This window comes from Otolemur garnettii, unplaced genomic scaffold (assembly GCF_000181295.1).
Source record: "Otolemur garnettii isolate 467f Iridium unplaced genomic scaffold, OtoGar3 scaffold00101, whole genome shotgun sequence".
Lineage (NCBI taxonomy): Eukaryota > Metazoa > Chordata > Mammalia > Primates > Galagidae > Otolemur > Otolemur garnettii.
The window spans coordinates 1,597,203-1,615,322 of NW_003852496.1; the positions used below are offsets into that span (position 1 = coordinate 1,597,203).

The following is an 18,120-nucleotide window of genomic DNA, read 5'->3' on the forward strand; positions in this document are numbered from 1 at the left end:
TGGATTCTGGAGGCAGCTTCGAGTGAGGCCCACACCAGGAAAAAGCCATAGGACCCAGAGACCCCCATGATGTTAGAAGCATGTGTGGTGGGAAAAGATGCTGTGTGAAGTTTCTACCAAGTCCTGGGGGGAAAAAATGCAATGTGGATGCCCAGGGGTTCTGGAGCAAGACCTGGCCATTTATGGTAGAGAACCATACACCACTTACAAAACAGCTACTGAACCCTGGGAGAGATGACTAAGGGACATCCAGTGACCACAGGACCACAGCTGTCCCTTCTAGTGGGTTCTCTACAGCCCACTATGTTAAAAATTCAGGGCCCTGAGTGGCACCTGTGGCTCAAAGGAGTAGGGGAGTGGCCCCATATGCTGGAGACGGCAGATTCAAACCCAGCCCTGGCCAAAAACTGCAAAAAAAAAAAAAAAAATTCCAGGCCCTGCAGCAGCCATGGTAAGACTGTGAGAAACCCACAGTAGACACTCACCAGCCACCACTGTTGCATTAGTGCCTCTCTTTTGTTCATGCCTATGCCAGGGGAGCAGGGGAACTTGATCACAGCCAAGCTGGCTCATTACATGAGTCAGATGCAATGCCTGGAGTTGGAGCAGCCATATGGTGACCTGGAGGATAGCAGCCACAGGCTAAAGGTGGTGGAACCAGAGGTGAGAGGAGACTTATCTCCAGAGCTGGATACCTGCTGATGTGACAAGAACAAATCCCAAGGCAATGTGCACCCAGAGCAAGTGCAACTCGGCTATTGGCTGGAGGGCCTGTCCCCAGGGCTGCCTGGTGTCCTCACGACACAGCAGCTGGCTTCCCTCAGAGTGAACAAAGCCCCAGCTGTTTATAACTTAACCCCTGAACCAACACTTCTGTCTGTGCTGTTAGTCATACAGGCCAGCAGGGGTACCATGCAGAGGAGCTCACACATGGGTGTGACTTCCAGAAGGCAAGTCACTGGGGGCATAAAAGAGGCTGCCTACTCCTCCCTTCTACCTCTCCATTTCTACCTTCCCTCCATAAGTGTTTTAATGTGCCCCAGAATCTCTCATCTCAAAAAAGGCCCTTCCTCAGTGCCACATACTCCAGGAACTCTCACAGCCTGTTCCACATCTGGGAATGCCACTCTGACCCATGTAACTCTGGGTGACATAAAGGGGGCACTCAAGCCTCCAAATAGTTGTCCACCTTCACCCTGCTCGTTTTCCTGCGCCCTACTCCCCAACTGACTGCCATCTGGTGTCACTCCCATTTTCTAGTTTTAGTCAAGACAGGGTCTCCATTTTGCTCAAGCTGATCTCGAACTCTTGAGTTCAAGCAATCCACCTACCTCGGCCTCCCAAAGTGTTAGGATTACAGGCGTAAGCCACTGCACCCAGCCCCCATCTCCCATCTTGACCCCCTGGTAGGCAGCCTCTGGGTTGGTCCCAATAATGCCCAGCTCCTGGTGCTCACACCCTTGTTAATTTTCTCCCCATTGAGTGTGGGCTGGACCTCTTGTGACTTGCTTCTAACAACTAGAAGATGGTGACAGTGAAGGAATGTCATGGCTAAGACGGCTCTGTCTTTTTTTTTTTTTTTTTTTAGAGACAGTCTCACTTTATCGCCCTTGATAGAGTGCTATGGCGTCACAGCTCAGCAAACTCCAACTCCTGGGCTTAGGCGATTCTCTTGCCTCAGCTACCCAAGTAGCTGGGACTACAGGCACCTGCCAAAATGCCAGGCTATTTTTTTTTTAGAGATGGAGTCTCATTCTGTCGCCCTCAGTAGAATGCCATGGCATCACAGCTCTTGAGCTTAGGCAGTTCTCTTGCCTCGGCCTCTAGCTGGGACTACAGACACCTGCCATAACACCTAGCTATTTTTTTTTGTTGCAGTTTGGCCAGGGCCAGGTTTGAACCTGCCACCCTTGGTATATGGGGCCGACACCCTACCCACTAAGCCACAGGCGCCGCCCCGTGGCTATGTCTTGTATGGGTTCTATTACTCTCTTGTTCACTTGCTCTTAGAGAAGCCAACTGCCACACTGTAAGCTGTCCTATGGAGAGGCCTGCATGACAGGGAACTGAGGGATGCCCTCACTCAATAGCCGGCAGAAACTGAGTCCTCAGTCCACAGCCTATGAGGAAACAAATCCTGTCACATGAGGGAGCTTCGGACAAGACAGCAGCCCAGCCAGCACCTTGATTGCAGTCTTGTGGGAGATTGTGAAGGAGAGGCACCCAGGTATACTGTGCCCAGATCCTGGACCCACAGACAGAGATAATTCCTGGTAACTGTTTTAAGCTGCTGGATTTGGAGATAACTTGTTATACAGCAGTAGATACTTAACACAACCCCATCTACCACCTGCTCTGCAGCTCCCAATATGTGTTGCTGGTGGCTCTTAACTGTTGGGGTTTCTCAGGGGCCAGCCTAGATCTCCTCTTCTCCTTGCACTCACTTTGGTTTATCCAGCCACTCCCAAGGCAATCTCCAGCAGCAGCCCAGACTCCCTCTCAAGTTCCAGACATGAATAGTCAATGGTTTCCTGAATATCTCAATGCAAGGCCCACCTTCAGCACAGCCAGAAACAAACTTATCCCCAAACCTTTAAGTTTTGGGTCTTCCAGTATGTTCCCATCTCAGCTGTCATGCACTGAGCTAAGCTGGGATCCTGATGCTATCCTGGATGCCTTTCTTTTGCTGTCCTCCATCACCAATACCAACAGACCTCAGCTCCTATGCATCTCCTGGGTATTTCCAGGCCTCTCTATTGCTCCCTGGGTTCCATCAGGAGATGCTTGTTCACTGCACAAAGTGTGTGGATTACAGGGCTGAGATTCAAGCTGGCCCCTGCTCACAAAGACAGGTGCTCTAGCCAGATCTGCCTCTTAACTAGAGAAAGATCCCAGCATCCTCACTTACCACCTGAGGGACTCTAACCTCCACACTCGTTCAGGTCTCATTCTGCTCAAAACACTTTCATGGGCTTCCATCGCCTTCAGGATAGGGCAACCTCCCTAGAAAGGCTTCTGGATCCTCTGTGATCTGGGTTCTCTCTCCATCCTCCAGTCTTACCCCTGCCTGGGCTTCCCCAGCTGCTAGTCAGAACTACAGAACTACAGAAAGCGCGCACACACACCCCCACCGCGCCCTGCTTTCTTGGCTTTGCACTTGACGTTCGTTCTTCCCACGTGGCCCATCTCCTTGCATCTTTATTCCCCTGGGTGAGGATAACTCATACTCGAACTTCAGATGTGACCTCCTACAAAATCCTGTAGCTGTTTCATACTCCAGTAACTGCCCCATCTCTCACAGCCCGTTCCACATCTGGGAATGTCACTCTGACCCGTGTATCTCTGGGTGACATAAAGGGGACATTCCAGCCTCCAAATAGTGTTCACATTCACCCCGCTCACTTTCTACCTAAAACATCCAAGTGTTGAGCCTTAGAGCTTTTGGAGAAGTTGAAACGGTCAACTCATGAAACAGTGAGAAGGCCTCAGGTGCCTCGTCTATGATGTGATGAAGGTCATACTGCTAGCAGGCGCGTCCAGGGTTCCAATTCGGCACAGCAGGTGGTGTGCGCATGCGCAGAGCGCTAGGTTACCCTCGGGCCAGTGGGCGGGCCTCTTGTTGCCGTGGGCGGGGCCTGGTTCTTTGGCCTGCCGCTACGTCTCCTCTCGGCACAAATACACGTCATGACGTCGCGTTTCTTCAGGAGCTTCCCGGGCTTCGGCAGGTCACGTGAGCTGCTTTTCGCGCGAAACCTGGTTGCTGCTGGCGTGGCGGAGAGGAGCGCAACGCTGTGATGGCGGTGAGCGCGTGGGTGCGGGGCGCTGGGGTCTCCGGAGCCTGCACCGCCGCAGCAGCAGGGGCCCGCGGGGTGGTGCGAGCTCTGGCGACGGGGGGACGGAGGCTGCGCGCCCCTAGTTCTCTCCCTCGCTCTGCTCCGGCGGGTGAGGTTGGGCCCCTGGGCTTTGGTGTGTGCAGCTGATGTCTCTCCTACGCTCCTCTGAGGGGCTTACAAGGCCAGCGGGACCCGCTCGGTCGAGTCCTCCTGGCGACTTCCCTCCCCGCCACCTGCCGAGGAGCGCTGAGGTTCCCTCGGTTGGCCCGCTAGGCCCCTGTCGTTATTATGGTACGTGCTGGGTGGGCGCCGCCCGTGTGCCTGGCACCGGGGCACCCAAGACAGACCGGCCTGCACTTCCCTACGCTTCTTACGTAGTATTTTCTTGTGCCTTTGTCTTGTTCATTGTCTATTCCCTTCCCCAGTCCTTGAGTTCCAGACCTGTTAATGGGTTTTGGTGGCTCTTTAACTCATCTCCTGAGATACGTAGCACATTATGCTCACATGGGTGAAATGCACGCGTAAGGGAGGGGGGAGATAAACAGGTAAATAAGCAAATGACTTAGCCTCATTGATTTTTTTCATAACGAAAACTCAAGGTGATGTGAGTGACCTGGAGTATTTGAGCAAATGATGTTTGAGCTGCCTCCCCTGTGTTGCGAAGCCATTGGCTCAGAGAGCTCAGCCTAGAGCATTCCAGGCCGTGGGAACAGCAATTGCAAAGATCTTCAGGCTGGAAGGATGGAGTCTCTGATGGAGAGGGAGACAGGAGAAGAGGAAAGCCCACCTTATAAAAGGAAGCTAGGGCAGTCCTCAGCCCCTTTTTAAGTGTTTGACAGTGGCAGCTTCTCTTGCAGGAATCATCTGAGTCCTTCACCATGGCGTCTAGCCCGGCCAGGCGTCGGCGAAGCAATGATCCTCTCACCTCCAGCCCTGGCCGAAGTTCTCGGCGCACTGATGCCCTGACCTCCAGTCCTGGCCGTGACCTTCCTCCCTTTGAGGATGAGTCTGAGGGGCTGCTAGGCACAGAGGGGCCCCTGGAGGAAGAAGAGGATGGAGAAGAGCTTATTGGAGATGGCATGGAGAGGTATTTTCATTCAAGGGCCTGGGCCCAACAGATAGTTTTGCAAATAATCCCTTGTATGTCTGGTGACCCAGAGGTGCTGGGGAGGAGGTGAATCTGATGTCATTCTTGCATTTCAGCACAGCTTAGTCCAGGATCTGAGGGGAGACAGGTTCATAGAGCCACCACGTAGGCCCATTTAATGCTGTATCTAACTTGGAAAGGCCAGACCCTAAGACTTGGGTAAGCCCCTGCTCATGAGATATGCATCCCAGAGGATATAGGGGTCTCTAATCAGAAGGACCTCAGCAAGAGGTGCTACTCAGAAAGGCAGGAAGATGGAAGATGAGTGTTTCTCTGCAGGTTTTTAAAGAAACAGTGTGTGGGGGGAGGTGATCTCATTAACTAAGATTGGGATTCAGTCAGCAAACACAGCAGCTAATCTGTACCAGGCCCTGTGTTCTTATTAATGAATATGAATGAAAGGTTAGAAGGCTTAATCTAGGGCAGAGTAGAGTTAGCTCAGCACATGAGCAAGGTTCTGCTCCTGCCTTACCCTGCATTTATCTACAGCTGGGATTTAGTAGATAACTCTAGTGGCAGAATTGTGTGAGTGCCCAGGGGCCTCATGGGGATTCTCCTTTGTGCCCTCCCCAACTAAGCACGTGTGACAGTATTGTACAGGCCAGCTCACCGTCCATGGGACGTGAGCCATCAGAGGGCCATTGCTGCAAGCACTGCCCCCATGAGACTACGTGTGCAGTACCTGGCAGACTGTGGAAGCAATGAGGAGCCTTTGGCTCAATCTGCCCTGGTCCTGAGGTTAGCCTGGACGGCTTCCCCACTCTGCCCTATTACTCAGGCAGGACACCCCTTCCCCGCCACCGTCTCTGTTTCTCTTTCCTTTCAGAGAGTGAGAGGCCCTTGGCAGAGGACCTCTGGACAGAGGTATCTGAGGGCCATCTGGGCCCCGTTAGATTTTGTTTTAGTGGTTTTTAAAAAAATAACTTTTTGAGCTGTAATTGATGTATTATAACATTTACCCCTGTGAGAATATAATTCAGTGTGAATTCCCTAAATTGTACAACTTTTGTCACAATCCAGTGTTAGAATATTTCCATCCTCCTGCTGAGATTCCTCTTGCCTTTTTTTTTTTTTTTTAGACAGTCTCACTTTGTCACCCTGGGTAGAGTGCTGTGGTGTCACACCTCACAGCAACCTCCAACTCTTGGGCTTAAGCGATTCTCTTGCCTCAGCCTCCCAAGTAGTTGGGACTATAGGTACCCACCACGAATCCCAGGTATTTTTTGTTGCAGTTGTCATTGTTGTTTGGGCCCAGGCTGGGCTCAAACCCTCCAGCCTCGGTGTATGTATGTGGATGGCACTCTGCCCACTGAGCTGTGGGCACCAAGCCGTACACCTGCTTTTCACAGTTAATCCCAGTTGTCACCTCCACTTGTAGGCAGCCAGTAATGCACTTGCATCTAGATTTCCTAGTTCTGTCTTTTCATAAAAATGGAATCCCAAAACTTATACTCCTCTGTCACAGGCTCCTTTTACTCAGTGTGGTTTAAAGGTTTGTCCTTGTACTGTGTATCAGCTTGCCATTCTTTTTTGTGGCTGAATAATATTCTGTCGTAGGGAGATAGAGTAGAATCTTATTTATGTGTGTATCGGTATATGGACATTTGGGTTCTTTGTGCTTTTTGGCTTTTATGAATACTGTTGTTATTAACATTTATGTGCACGTTTTTATGTGAGTAGGAATGAGATTGTTGTTTAATGATGTGTTTAATCTTTGAGGAAATGCCAGACTGTTCTCCAGAGCAGCCCTACCATTTTTCATTTCCACCAGCAGTGGGGAAGCTTCCAGTCTCTCCACTTCTCTCTGACACTGTCTGTCTGTCTGACCCCTCAGGGCACAGTGGTGTCTCACCGTGGCTTCGATCCTCCTTCCTGCTGGGGTTGATGTTGAGCATCTTTTCGTGTGTTTATTGGCCATTTGTGTATCTTTTCTGGAGAAAGGTGTTCAGGTCCTTTGCCCACTTTCAGTTGGGTTATTTGATTTTTTATTATTGTGTTATAAGCGGTTTTTTTTTTTTTTTTTTCCTTATGCCAGGTAGAAGTCCTCTACCTAATACATAATTTTTTTTTTTTTTTGAGACAGACCCTCAAGCTGTCCCCCTGGGTAGAGTGCCGTGGCATCACAGCTCACAGCAACCTCCAACTCCTGGGCTCAACGAGTCTCCTGCCTCCGCCTCCCAAGTAGCTGGGACCACAGGCGCCTGCCACAACGCCCGGCTATTTTTTGGTTGCAGCCGTCATTGTTGTTTGGTGGGACCAGGCTGGATTCGAACCCGCCACCTTAAGTGTATGTGGCTGACGCCTTAGCCACTTGAGCCACAGGCACCGAGCCCCTAATACATAATTTGCAAATATTTCCTCCTGGATCTGTGCCTTATCTTTTCATTTTTTAATGTTGTCCTGTGAGGTACAAAAGTTTTGAAGTTTCATGAAAACCAGTTTATTTTATTTATTTATTTTTTGGTATGGACCATTTAGAATTTTGCTTATGTCATTGTGTGACTTGAGATCTTTAAAGAGTCAGACACCTTTCCCTGAGAACGCAGAAGAGTTCTGAATGGGCTTGGCCCCCATGTGTGTCTGGCTCTGGGCTCTGCTTCTACCATCAGCAGTGTGAAAGTATTTGTTCTGAGAATGTCATTTGATAGTGTCTAGCCCGCAGAATAGTAGCAATTTCTCTAATCATAGCTTACCCTGAAAAAAAAATTTAAAAGATGATCGTCTTGGGGAGCCAGTGTAGTATCAGGGAAAGAGCCCATAATCCACAGTCTGCGTTTTGAAACCCATCTCTGCTGAGTGGCCATTGCCGAAAATCACTTTGCTTCCTCGGATACCTGTTTCCTCATCTTTCGGATGGAATGGTGATGTCTGTGTCCTGGCATTGCAGGGAGGAAAGCTTAGTACTTTGTTTTCAGTGGCTGCTCTATTGAGGTGTTGTTTCCCTTCAAATAATCTGAAAGACAATCTGTGGTAAGTGAATATTTGCTGAGGTGGAGACAGTGTGTAGCCTTTGAAGAGGGTCTGGCCTGGCTCACTGTGCATAGAAGCCCTTCCTGGGCTTGGCGCCCAGAGCACAGTGGTTACAGCACCAGCCACATATACCAAGAGTGGTGGGTTCAAACCCAGCCCCGGCTGGCTAAACAACAGTGACAGCTGCAACAAAAAATAGCCGGGCGTTGTGGTGGGCGCCTGTAGTTTCAGGTCTTGGGAGGCTGAGGCAAGAGAATCGCTTAAGCTTAAGAGTTTGAGGTTGCTGTGAGCTGTGACGTCATGGCACTCTACCAAGGGGGGACATAGTGAGACTCTATCTCAAAGAAAAGAAGCCCTTCCTGGAGCATCAGAGTGTTTGAAGGTGGCACAGTGGGAGATGGAGAAGGTGCGGGGAGAGTTCTGGCTCTGAGGGGAGTTGGGGTCAGCTCTCTGGAACCTTTATGGCCTGAAGCTTTTGTGGGTCTTTGAATTCATTGAGTGTTCAGAAGCTGTCTGGAGACCTTCCTCACCACCCCTTTTTAATTGTAGTAAAATTCACATAACATAAAATTTACCATCTTTTTTTTTTTTTTAAGACAGTCTTCACCGTGTTGCCCTGGTAGAGTGCTCTGGCATCATAGCTCACAGCAATTTCAAACTCCTGGGTTCAAATGATCCTCCTGCCTCAGCCTCCTGAGTAGCTGGGACTATAGGCACCCACCACAACACTCAGCTAGGGTTTTTTTTTTTTTTTCCTATTTTTAGTAGAGACCAGGTTTTATTTTTGCTCAGACAGGTCTCAAACTCGGGAGCTCAAGAGATCCTCCTGTCTCAGGCTCCCAGCATGCTAGGATTACAGGTGTGAGCAACTGTACCCAGCCAAAAGTTACCACCTTAACCACTTTTAAGTTAATAGTTGAGTTTGTTAAGTATATTCACATTTTTATGCCACTGTCACCACTACCATTGACAGAAGTCTTTTCTTTTTGAAACACTGAAATTGCGTCTAAGAAGTTCATCAGGGTTGTAGCGTGTGTCAGAATTTCCTTCCTTTTTATTGCAGAATTGTGTTCCTTTGTATGGACAGACCAAGTTTACCCACTGGAGACCCTTCTTGAAACTTCTGTTTCTGACCTGAAGGCCCCAGGCCTGCCCAGACGGGGGCTCCTGAGCTTCATGGAGTAGACCAAGCTCTGGAATGGGGATCACTGTTTTCACAGTAGTAACCATGTCCATTTTGGGGGCTCGCAGGGACTACCGTGCCATCCCAGAGCTGGACACCTATGAGGCCGAGGGTCTGGCACTGGACGATGAGGATGTGGAGGAGCTGACAGCCAGTCAGAGGGAGGCAGCTGAGCGGGTCATGAGGCAGCGTGACCGGGAGGCTGGCCGGGGCCTGGGCCGCATGCGCCGTGGACTCCTGTATGGTAAGTCAGGTCTCTGCAGCCAGTCTCATGTCCCAGAGCCTGGGGAGGGGGTGGGACATGCTGAATGGGGCTTCACCAGCGGCTGTCCCTCGCCCCCAGACAGCGACGAGGATGAGGAGGAGCGCCCTGCCCGCAAGCGTCGCCAGGTGGAGCGGGCCACCGAGGAGGGGGAGGAGGACGAGGAGATGATTGAAAGCATCGAGAACCTGGAGGACCTCAAGGGCCACTCCGTGCGTGAGTGGGTGAGCATGGCCGGGCCCCGGCTGGAGATCCACCACCGCTTCAAGAACTTCCTGCGCACCCACGTGGATAGCCACGGCCACAATGTCTTCAAGGAGCGCATCAGTGACATGTGCAAAGGTGTGGCGGCCCTGTCCCTGCCCCTCACTCCCCACGCTGCCTGGCCCAGTACTCACACAGGGGAGTCTGTGTTGGCCTTTTCGCATGGGGCGCACAGAGTACATGGGGACCACAGTTCAGGGGAGCTGGCCCAACACAAAAAGTGCTGTGTGTGTGTCTGTAGCCGGGCTGTCCCACCGCTGTGCCAGGACCACATCTGGGATACCCAGGTGTCTTTTCACATGCTTCAAAGTGGGCAGATTTTATGTAAAAATCTGGGTCGCTGCTTTGATCCAAAAGGAGCAGTGCATTTTTGTCTGACACAGTTTATTCACAGGTTTCCTTTGGGGCTCTTCTGGGGGTTTGAGTTTGTGGCCCTGTGGGGACCCCCGCTGGCATTTCATTCACCACCACCCCCGCAACTTTGTAGGTGGCATGACGTATGTTTTACAGAGTGGGCGTTGAGGTCCGGACGTGTCACTCACCTTGGTCACAGCTGGTAGATTTAGAAAACTGAGCTTTCTGAAGCGAAGTCAAAGATTGGGGCATAGGCATTGTCCTTGCAGGGCACTTCACTGTGAGATGGAGGTCACCACCTTTGGCCCAGCCTGGACCCTATACTCAGTCTCTCTTCCCACCATGTCCCTTTAGAGAACAGGGAGAGCCTGGTTGTGAACTATGAGGACCTGGCAGCCAGGGAGCACGTTCTGGCCTATTTTCTGCCAGAGGCACCTGCAGAACTTCTGCAGATCTTCGATGAGGCCGCCATGGAGGTCGTGCTGGCCATGTACCCCAAGTATGACCGCATTGCTGGGCACATTCATGTCCGTATCTCCCACCTGCCTCTCGTGGAGGAGTTGCGCTCGCTCAGGTGAGCTGGGGCCAGTGGGGAACAGTAAGTTTGCGTCCTCCATGCCTTGTGGTTCAGTTGTTACTCCAGATCATGGTACCTGTGTAGGTGGGGCAGGGTGTGGCCTGGACGAGCCCCCATCCCAGGTGAGTCCTGGTCGCATAGGAGTGTGACAGGTGGACTTGGAGCAGGGGTGAGGCCTGGTTCTCCAGAGAATACCCCTGGAAGGTGTGGCCACAGCATCCCGCTCCAAACCTCTGATGTGCCCTACGTCTCTGCAGGCAGCTGCACCTCAACCAGCTGATCCGCACCAGTGGGGTGGTGACCAGCTGCACGGGTGTCCTTCCCCAGCTCAGCATGGTCAAGTACAACTGTAACAAGTGCAGCTTTGTCCTGGGACCTTTCTGCCAGTCCCAGAACCAGGAAGTGAAGCCAGGCTCGTGTCCTGAGTGCCAGTCCTCTGGCCCCTTTGAAGTCAACATGGAGGAGGTGAGTGGGTGCGGGTCCTGCTGCCAACTGTCCCCATGGTCTCAGGCCTGCCCAATGTGCAGGGCCGGACCTGCCCCAGCGCCATCAGCCACAGGCAGCAGGATGGACTTGTCTGTTGGCCACATATACCTGGGGTGACTAGATCTGTCTGGCTGTTAGAGGTAGTTTGGCCCACATGGTGTTTTCAAGAATTTGAGCCAGTGTTTAAAAGTCAGGAGTTTTTGTTTAAAGCATCCAAGTTTGTGGCTTCTCCTGAAACATGCAATCTGGCAATCTGGGCCTGCTTCTTGCCTGGCCACAGCTTTAGGTCACATGCTGTCCAGTCTCCCAGCGCTGTCCCTCTCGTGGGGCCTCATCTGCAATCCCATCTGCCTTGCAGCCTGCTTAGGGCACCTGCTTGACTCCTGGGGGCCTTCCCTGGAGGGCCCCTGGATTATAACCACCTTAGGATACAACTGCTGTGCCATATTCAGGAGACCCTGCCTTAACGCTCTGGGTTGTTAGGCCTTGGGCACAGCATGTGTGCCATTCACTTGAGTACTTGAGGGTCCTCATCTATAAACTGGGGACATTCCGTCCCTATACTGCCCTGCTACTGTGGGCGTTGGCTGCAAACTGTCCCAACTGGGACCTTGCCAGAGAGGCTCAGGAGGTTCTGCCCATGGCAGCCCACAGCCAGAGGACAGGGTGATGTGAAAGTCCATGTCCGCCTTGCTTCGGGGGGGCGGCTGCAGGGCTGGGCTGCACTGAATGGAGTCTGCCCGGCATCTTGTCCTGTTCAGTCTGGCCTCCCTCAGTGTTCCGCAGGCCCCCATTTCATGTGCTGGCCCCTGTCTTCCCCCCCACCCCCCCCCCGTGAGTATCTCATGTGAGATAGTTTCGGGCTGTGCTCTTGGGTTGCTTACCAGGTGCCTGGTGGTAGATAGCGTGTTGTCTGGTCTTGACCCCATTTTGCTGGTGAGGAAACAGGTGTTTAGAGAAGTGACTGACTGAGGTCACCCAGCCAGGAAGTGGCCCAAAGAGTCAGAAGGCATTTTGATGCAGAGTGTGTGCTTTTAACAGCTGTGCTGTGTCTTTTCTAGACAATAAGGGAAATAATAGACACCGAATGGTACGAGGCCAACTGCTGCAACCTGGGTGAAGGCTGCGGCTGTAACGTGCCGTTTGTCTGGCAGTGGTCTAGGGCCTTATACATGTAGCCTGGGTAAAGGCTGCTGCTGTAATGTGTGGTTTGTCTGGCAGTGGTCTAGGGCATTATACATGTAGCCTGGGTGAAGGCTGCTGCTGTAATGTGTGGTTTGTCTGGCAGTGGTCTAGGGCCTTGCACGTGTGGCCTGTTAGTTCTCACAGTATTGGCCTCCGCACCTGTGGAGCGGAGGACGCATAGTGAGAGCAGTGACTTGCGCAAGATCACACAACTCAGACTGAGCCAGAACTTACACTCAGGAAGCCTGGTTCCACCATTCTTACAGCAGCTCACTGAGTGGCACATAGTGAGTGCTTGAGTTCAGCAGTCAGGAGGTGTCCAGAGGGATGGCGGTGGGAGTGGAGCCATCCACCAGGTCGCCACAGGCTTGTTCCCTTTCATCTGTTTCCTGGTCAGGAGGAAGTAGTGATACTGCCTGTTCTTCCACGTGGGGCCACTGTCAAAGCCAGGTGACCCAGAAAGTCATTGCCTTGAGGAGTGTAGAATCTTTGCCTCTCAGGCCCCTGTGACCTTCTGTTTGTCCTACCAGACCATCTATCAGAACTACCAGCGCATCCGAATCCAGGAGAGTCCAGGCAAAGTGGCGGCCGGCCGGTTGCCCCGTTCCAAGGACGCCATTCTCCTCGCTGATCTGGTGGACAGTTGCAAGCCAGGAGATGAGATAGTAGGTGGCCAGGGTGACCAGGTGGGAGCCATGCTGCAGAAGGAATGGGCACAGGCAGTGTGGGCCCGGCTGCAGGGGGTCATGGGAGTGGGGTGCTCAGGCTGAGGTCTGTTCTTGAATCTCTGGGGCAAAGAGCTTTTCCTCTTACTAAGGGATTGGCTCCTCAGAATGGTGGGTTTAGAAGTAGTTTTCCTTTGGTTTTGCCGAGTTGCTCATCTGGTGTCCATAGTATGGAAAATGCTGAACAGGAGAAGTTGGAGGAAGGCAGCCCAGAGGGGAGGCCAGCTCCACATGGGGCCCCCCGGTGAGGCTCTGAGCACTGGACCTCTCCCTTTCCCAGGAGCTGACGGGCATCTACCACAACAACTATGACGGCTCCCTCAACACGGCCAATGGCTTCCCAGTCTTTGCCACTGTCATCCTGGCCAACCACGTGGCCAAGAAGGACAACAAGGTTGCCGTAGGGGAACTGACGGACGAAGATGTGAAGATGATTACCAGCCTGTCCAAAGATCAGCAGATCGGAGAGAAGGCAGGTGGAAGGAGGGTTTGGGGGCTCCGGGGTCCTGGAAGGGGGACTAGGGGGCACCTGAGAGTTGCTGCCCCAAACTTGGCTTGTTCTCCAGGCCACCCCTGGTCCTGGAAACTGTGTGCCTTTTCTATCCTTTTAATTCCAACCTGGAGCTCAGTACACTTGTCTAGCTCAGAGGCCTGTGCTCCAGGGGATGAGCACGGCTCTGGCTCTGGCTCTGGCCATCAGGTAGTGTGATAACTTGGGCGGCCTCTCTGAGCCTGTGAGACAGAGCAGAGGCTCATGTGGGGGTGAGAGCAGAGTTCCTTCTCCTTCCACAAGTATGTCAAACTCTGACTAGAAATGCAATGGAGGCAGAGTATGGGAAACTTGTGTCTCATGAGGGTCCCTTGATGTCCTTCTGCGGGCAATAGTGATTTCTCCAGAAAGAAGATGGCCCAATGTGGGTTTTCTTTTTAATGTAGACACTTTTACAAGGGGGATTTATGTTGTAGAAACACAGGCCGCTTCACTGGAGTGTTAAGTTCTACTCACTAAAGTCTCTGCCGCCTTCCTGCCCGCAGGTTGCTGTGTTCTCAGGCTCACGTTGTCCCCTCCCCTCCTTTCTCTGTCCCCTTTCCTCTCTCAGCTCAGTTTCCTGTTGGGTTTTAATGCAGAGTAGCTGAGCTTTCTTGTTGCCTGCACTCTGCTGTGGATTGGACCCCCTAAGAAACACTTTACATTCCCACTGGCTTGTTCAGGGAACTGGGTCCTTCTGGGAGGCGCAAACTGGCAGGGATAGGAGTCCTGGCTGGTGTGTCACCTCTGTCCCCAGAGCCAGGCCAGAGGAGGCCCTCATTACCTGAGTGCGTGGAGGATGGAATGCTGAGGGCAGCTGCGTCCAGGCTGCAGGCACAACAGCTGTGTGTCCATCCAGCTCTGTCAGAGCCTCTCCACATACAGCCGTGATCATCCTTCATGCCCCTTGACCTTCCCCTGTGCTTGTGCCCACTTGCCATTTAATACTCTCTAGACTACGTGCATAGTCTATTTGGCTCCTTTCGACATCTCTAAGTAGACAGTAGTTTGTGTCTCACATCCCTCGAGTGGCTTTGAGTCCATGATGAGAAGCTGCTGAGTGATCAGACGTAGTAACTCAGTAGGATGAGTGAAGCGTCTGACGTTTGCAGCCCCGACAAAGACTGGTTTAGCACTCTGGAGTCCTCTCAGTTCCTGCCTCTTCTTGCACCAGAAAAGTAGTTTTGAGTATGTTTGTTCCTGTCATTCCACTCCTCACCCCCCAAACCACCAGATCTTTGTCAGAGGGTGACTGGGAAGATGAGCGTATGGTAGCTGGGTGACCACAGAGGTGCAGCGTCTGTTTTATTTGTATGTTGTCATTGTTTGGGAAAGCTCTAGAAATGCATTCCAGAGGGTGGTACTGGTGCCAGTTCATCCCCAGCTCTGGGCTGGCTTCCCCAGTCTGCCAAGATCTGGGGGAGTCGCGTGTTTCTCTAGGAGGACAAGAGCTTCAGTTCAGCCAATGCACATCCTACCTTGCAAACCTTCTGGGGATGCAGTGGTGGATAAGTCAGATGTGCTCCTTGCCTTTGTGGAGCTCTTTTTATCAGAGTTCCCAATAATAAAGAAAAGAAAGAAACGGGATCTTTTCATAGTAGTTTTATGTGTTAAGAAATGAGGTATCCAGGAAAAGAAAGGTCGGACTAGTGACTGCTTCCCACTCTTCCCTCACCACCTTCACGGGAGCATGGGCGCTGCTGTGAGGGGCACTTTTGCAGAATCTCCTCCGAGTGTGTGAGCGGTCCCTTCAGGGTTGGTGGGCTTCTTGCTGCTGTCATCTTGGGGTCCACACGCGGCTGGCCTCCCTGTATTCTGTGCCTGCCATCCTGAAGGAGAGGCATGCATCTGGAGCATTCTGCCAGCACCTCCTTGCCCTGCTGTGACTCAGAGCCACCCTCTCCCACTCCATTCTCTGCGGTGACTGGGAAACCTGGAGGTGATGGTGTAGTGGCCACATGCCCACCTGGGCTCCGTCCTGGTGTCTGAACAGGCAGTCCCCACGTGTCTCCTGTGACTGACCTGCTCCCAGAACCCTGTGCTCCCCAATGTAGGCAAGCTGGGCCCCTCCTGTGCTCGTCCCCTGCTAGCTCCTGCCTTGGCACCTTCCCCCCACGTGACCCCAGCTGGCTTCAGGCTTCTCCTTTGCCAGAAAGCCTTACAGGCTCCTCCAGCTGACTTTTCTTTTTGGTTTGTTTTTATTTTCAAATTGGTTATCATCCCATAGGGATCAGGAGATGTAACATAAAAATCTGAGTCCTTGGATTTTTAAAAATTCCAGACCTGTGGGTGCTGGGTCTCTGCTGCTCTCTGGTGGCACCGCCTGAGGCACCTGCCCTCCGGGCGGGGCCTGCACCTCCATTTCACCCCGTCTCCCACCCCTGTATTTTCTCCAGCCTGGTGGACTGAGTTTCACGGCTCGGCCTGCCTTTTGTGGGCATTTGACTAGGTGGGGCCTGGACACCGAGGCTGTGAAGTATTAAAGAGGTGAATGTCGCGCCTGACACTTAAGCTTTTGAAGGATCAGCAGGAAAGGCGCCCACTCTGGGCCAGACTCCTGAAGTCTGAATTTTGGTTCGGTCCTTAGTGCGTCCTCATCTTCGAGAGTGAAAGGATGAGAGTGCCCACGTGTGGAGTTCTCATGAAGATTGAATAGATCAGTGCGTGAAGTGCTTGGGTTGGCAGGTGCTCAGTAGCCAGCTGTTACTACTACAGGTTATTACAAAAGTTAAACTGTTCATACACAAACTGGATAAAAGACATGTATTTTTTACCATGACAGTACATGTATTATTTACCTTGTGATCTAATTTTTTAAATTGCTGTTCTTTTTCCCAGTCACACTTACAGCAATTAAGTGACAGTGCATATGGAAAGGACAAATAACCAATAAGTAGAATGAAAACGGCTTTTGAACCTGGCACTTTAGATATTTCCTGAACATTACTTCTCATGCTCATGGTACCCCGCGAGAGGGAGCTTTCTCCCTGCCTTCTGGGCAGAGACACTAAGGTCATGGGAAATAGTGTGCTGGGAGCTTTTAGGGGCGTGAGCTTCAAGTTCATATGAAGGATCAGGACTTGCCTCTGTCATCTAGAGGGATATGCTTTGACCTGAGCCTTGGTTTCTTCCTTTGTAGAATGAAGGGAAAGCAGGGTTATTCTCAGACTAAATGACTAATTCATAGAAAGTGCTATTCCCTAGAGGGTCTGGGATTTGGTTCTACCTCACTTTGCAGCCATTCTGTTAGCCTGTCACCGTCCCAGAGTAACAGGGCACAGCCTGCAGGTGGGCGTGTTCACTCCCCTCACCCTCCAGTTCCACAGAGAGGCCCCCCTGGGCACAGTGGCTGCTTTACAGGAGAGGGACAGTGTGTAGGGGATCTGCCCTGCATGGCACGTGGGCAGCTGGCTGCTGCTTTTGGTCCTGGAGGGAGACGTTCCCTCATACTGCGAGGTTGCTCATTACAAAAACAACACGAGAAATAGGCTGAGTAAAGAGGAGTCAGGGACCAGTGTCTTGGCACAGCTTTCAGGAGGTGCAGGAACAATGACGGCCTGTCTGCCAGCATTCCCCACAAGGTAAAGGTGTAAGGCAGCGTCGTACCTACCAAAGGCTTATCCATTTAGCACTGCCTATGTAATTTACAGGTAACAGCAATCCTTGAATGTAGATTTCATCTGTCCCCATTTTATTGATGAATAAACTGAGGCACAGAGGGCTAAATAATTTGCCCATGGTCACATAGCAAGCGGCAGAGCCTTTTGGCTTGGCTTCTGAGTCTGTGCTCTAGTGGCTGTGTTAGGCCACCTTCCTTTGTTGTTACCATGTTTCATGAGTTTCTTTGATCGTAGTGAGTTGAGTTCCACAGGTTATTCTACCTAGCATGAGGCCTGGCTCACATTTTAAAACCTCAGTTACAGAAAATTTCACACATGCGTATGGAATGTTGTAAGGAGCCCCTGCCTAGTCCTTTAGTCTGTCTTGGTCCTTTTCCTGCACTGGACAGAACACCACAGACTGGGTAATTTATAATGAGCAGAAATGTATTGGCTCATGATTCTGGAGGCTAGGAAGTCCAAAGTTGAGGGGCTTCATTGCTGTGTCCTCACATGGTGGAAAGGTGAGATAGCGGAAGGGGGACTGCTCCTGCCGTGATGGCGTTAACCCTCCAGTATTCAGAGGTGACTAGCCCAGAGCCCTTTTGGCTTCATCAGCTCTTAATACACTGGGAGCTGTTTCCAGCACACTTTTGGGGGGACACGTCCAAGCTCCACGCTGTCCTTCGCAGCTCCCACTGCTGTCAGTCACAGCCTCACCCCATCCTCCACCCCCTGCCCTCAGCGTGTGTCAGGCGTGTTCTGATTGTACCATTTTATCTGTGCCTACATCCGTGTGCGGCTGGAAAGGAAAGGCTGTTTGTAGTGTAACCTAAGTCGTGCTGTCGTCACACCTTACGAGGTCACTCCCCGTCCTCACGCTCAGTATTCGTTCTGCATTCACGTTTCTCTGGCTATCTCGCCCTCTCCACAGCCTCCCCTGTGACTGGTCTCAAGTCATTTGGTTTTTAGGCCTCTTCTTCATGTCTTTTTTTTTTTTTTTTTT

General features: G+C 51.8%; 1 protein-coding gene across 2 annotated transcripts in view; it reads left to right on the forward strand.

Moving 5' to 3' along the window:
* Window positions 1–3,679: 3,679 nt before the first annotated feature.
* MCM2 (minichromosome maintenance complex component 2) overlaps window positions 3,680–18,120 on the forward strand; it is a 26,111-nt gene continuing 11,670 nt past the window's right edge. For both annotated transcript variants that reach the window (XM_023516953.1, XM_012809239.2), the window contains exons 1-8: window positions 3,680–3,800; window positions 4,691–4,920; window positions 9,202–9,377; window positions 9,477–9,737; window positions 10,368–10,587; window positions 10,848–11,055; window positions 12,792–12,926; window positions 13,267–13,458. In XM_023516953.1, coding sequence (XP_023372721.1) covers window positions 3,795–3,800; window positions 4,691–4,920; window positions 9,202–9,377; window positions 9,477–9,737; window positions 10,368–10,587; window positions 10,848–11,055; window positions 12,792–12,926; window positions 13,267–13,458 — 1,428 coding nt within the window. In that variant the 5' untranslated portion in view covers window positions 3,680–3,794. The remainder of the gene's footprint in view (window positions 3,801–4,690; window positions 4,921–9,201; window positions 9,378–9,476; window positions 9,738–10,367; window positions 10,588–10,847; window positions 11,056–12,791; window positions 12,927–13,266; window positions 13,459–18,120) is intronic.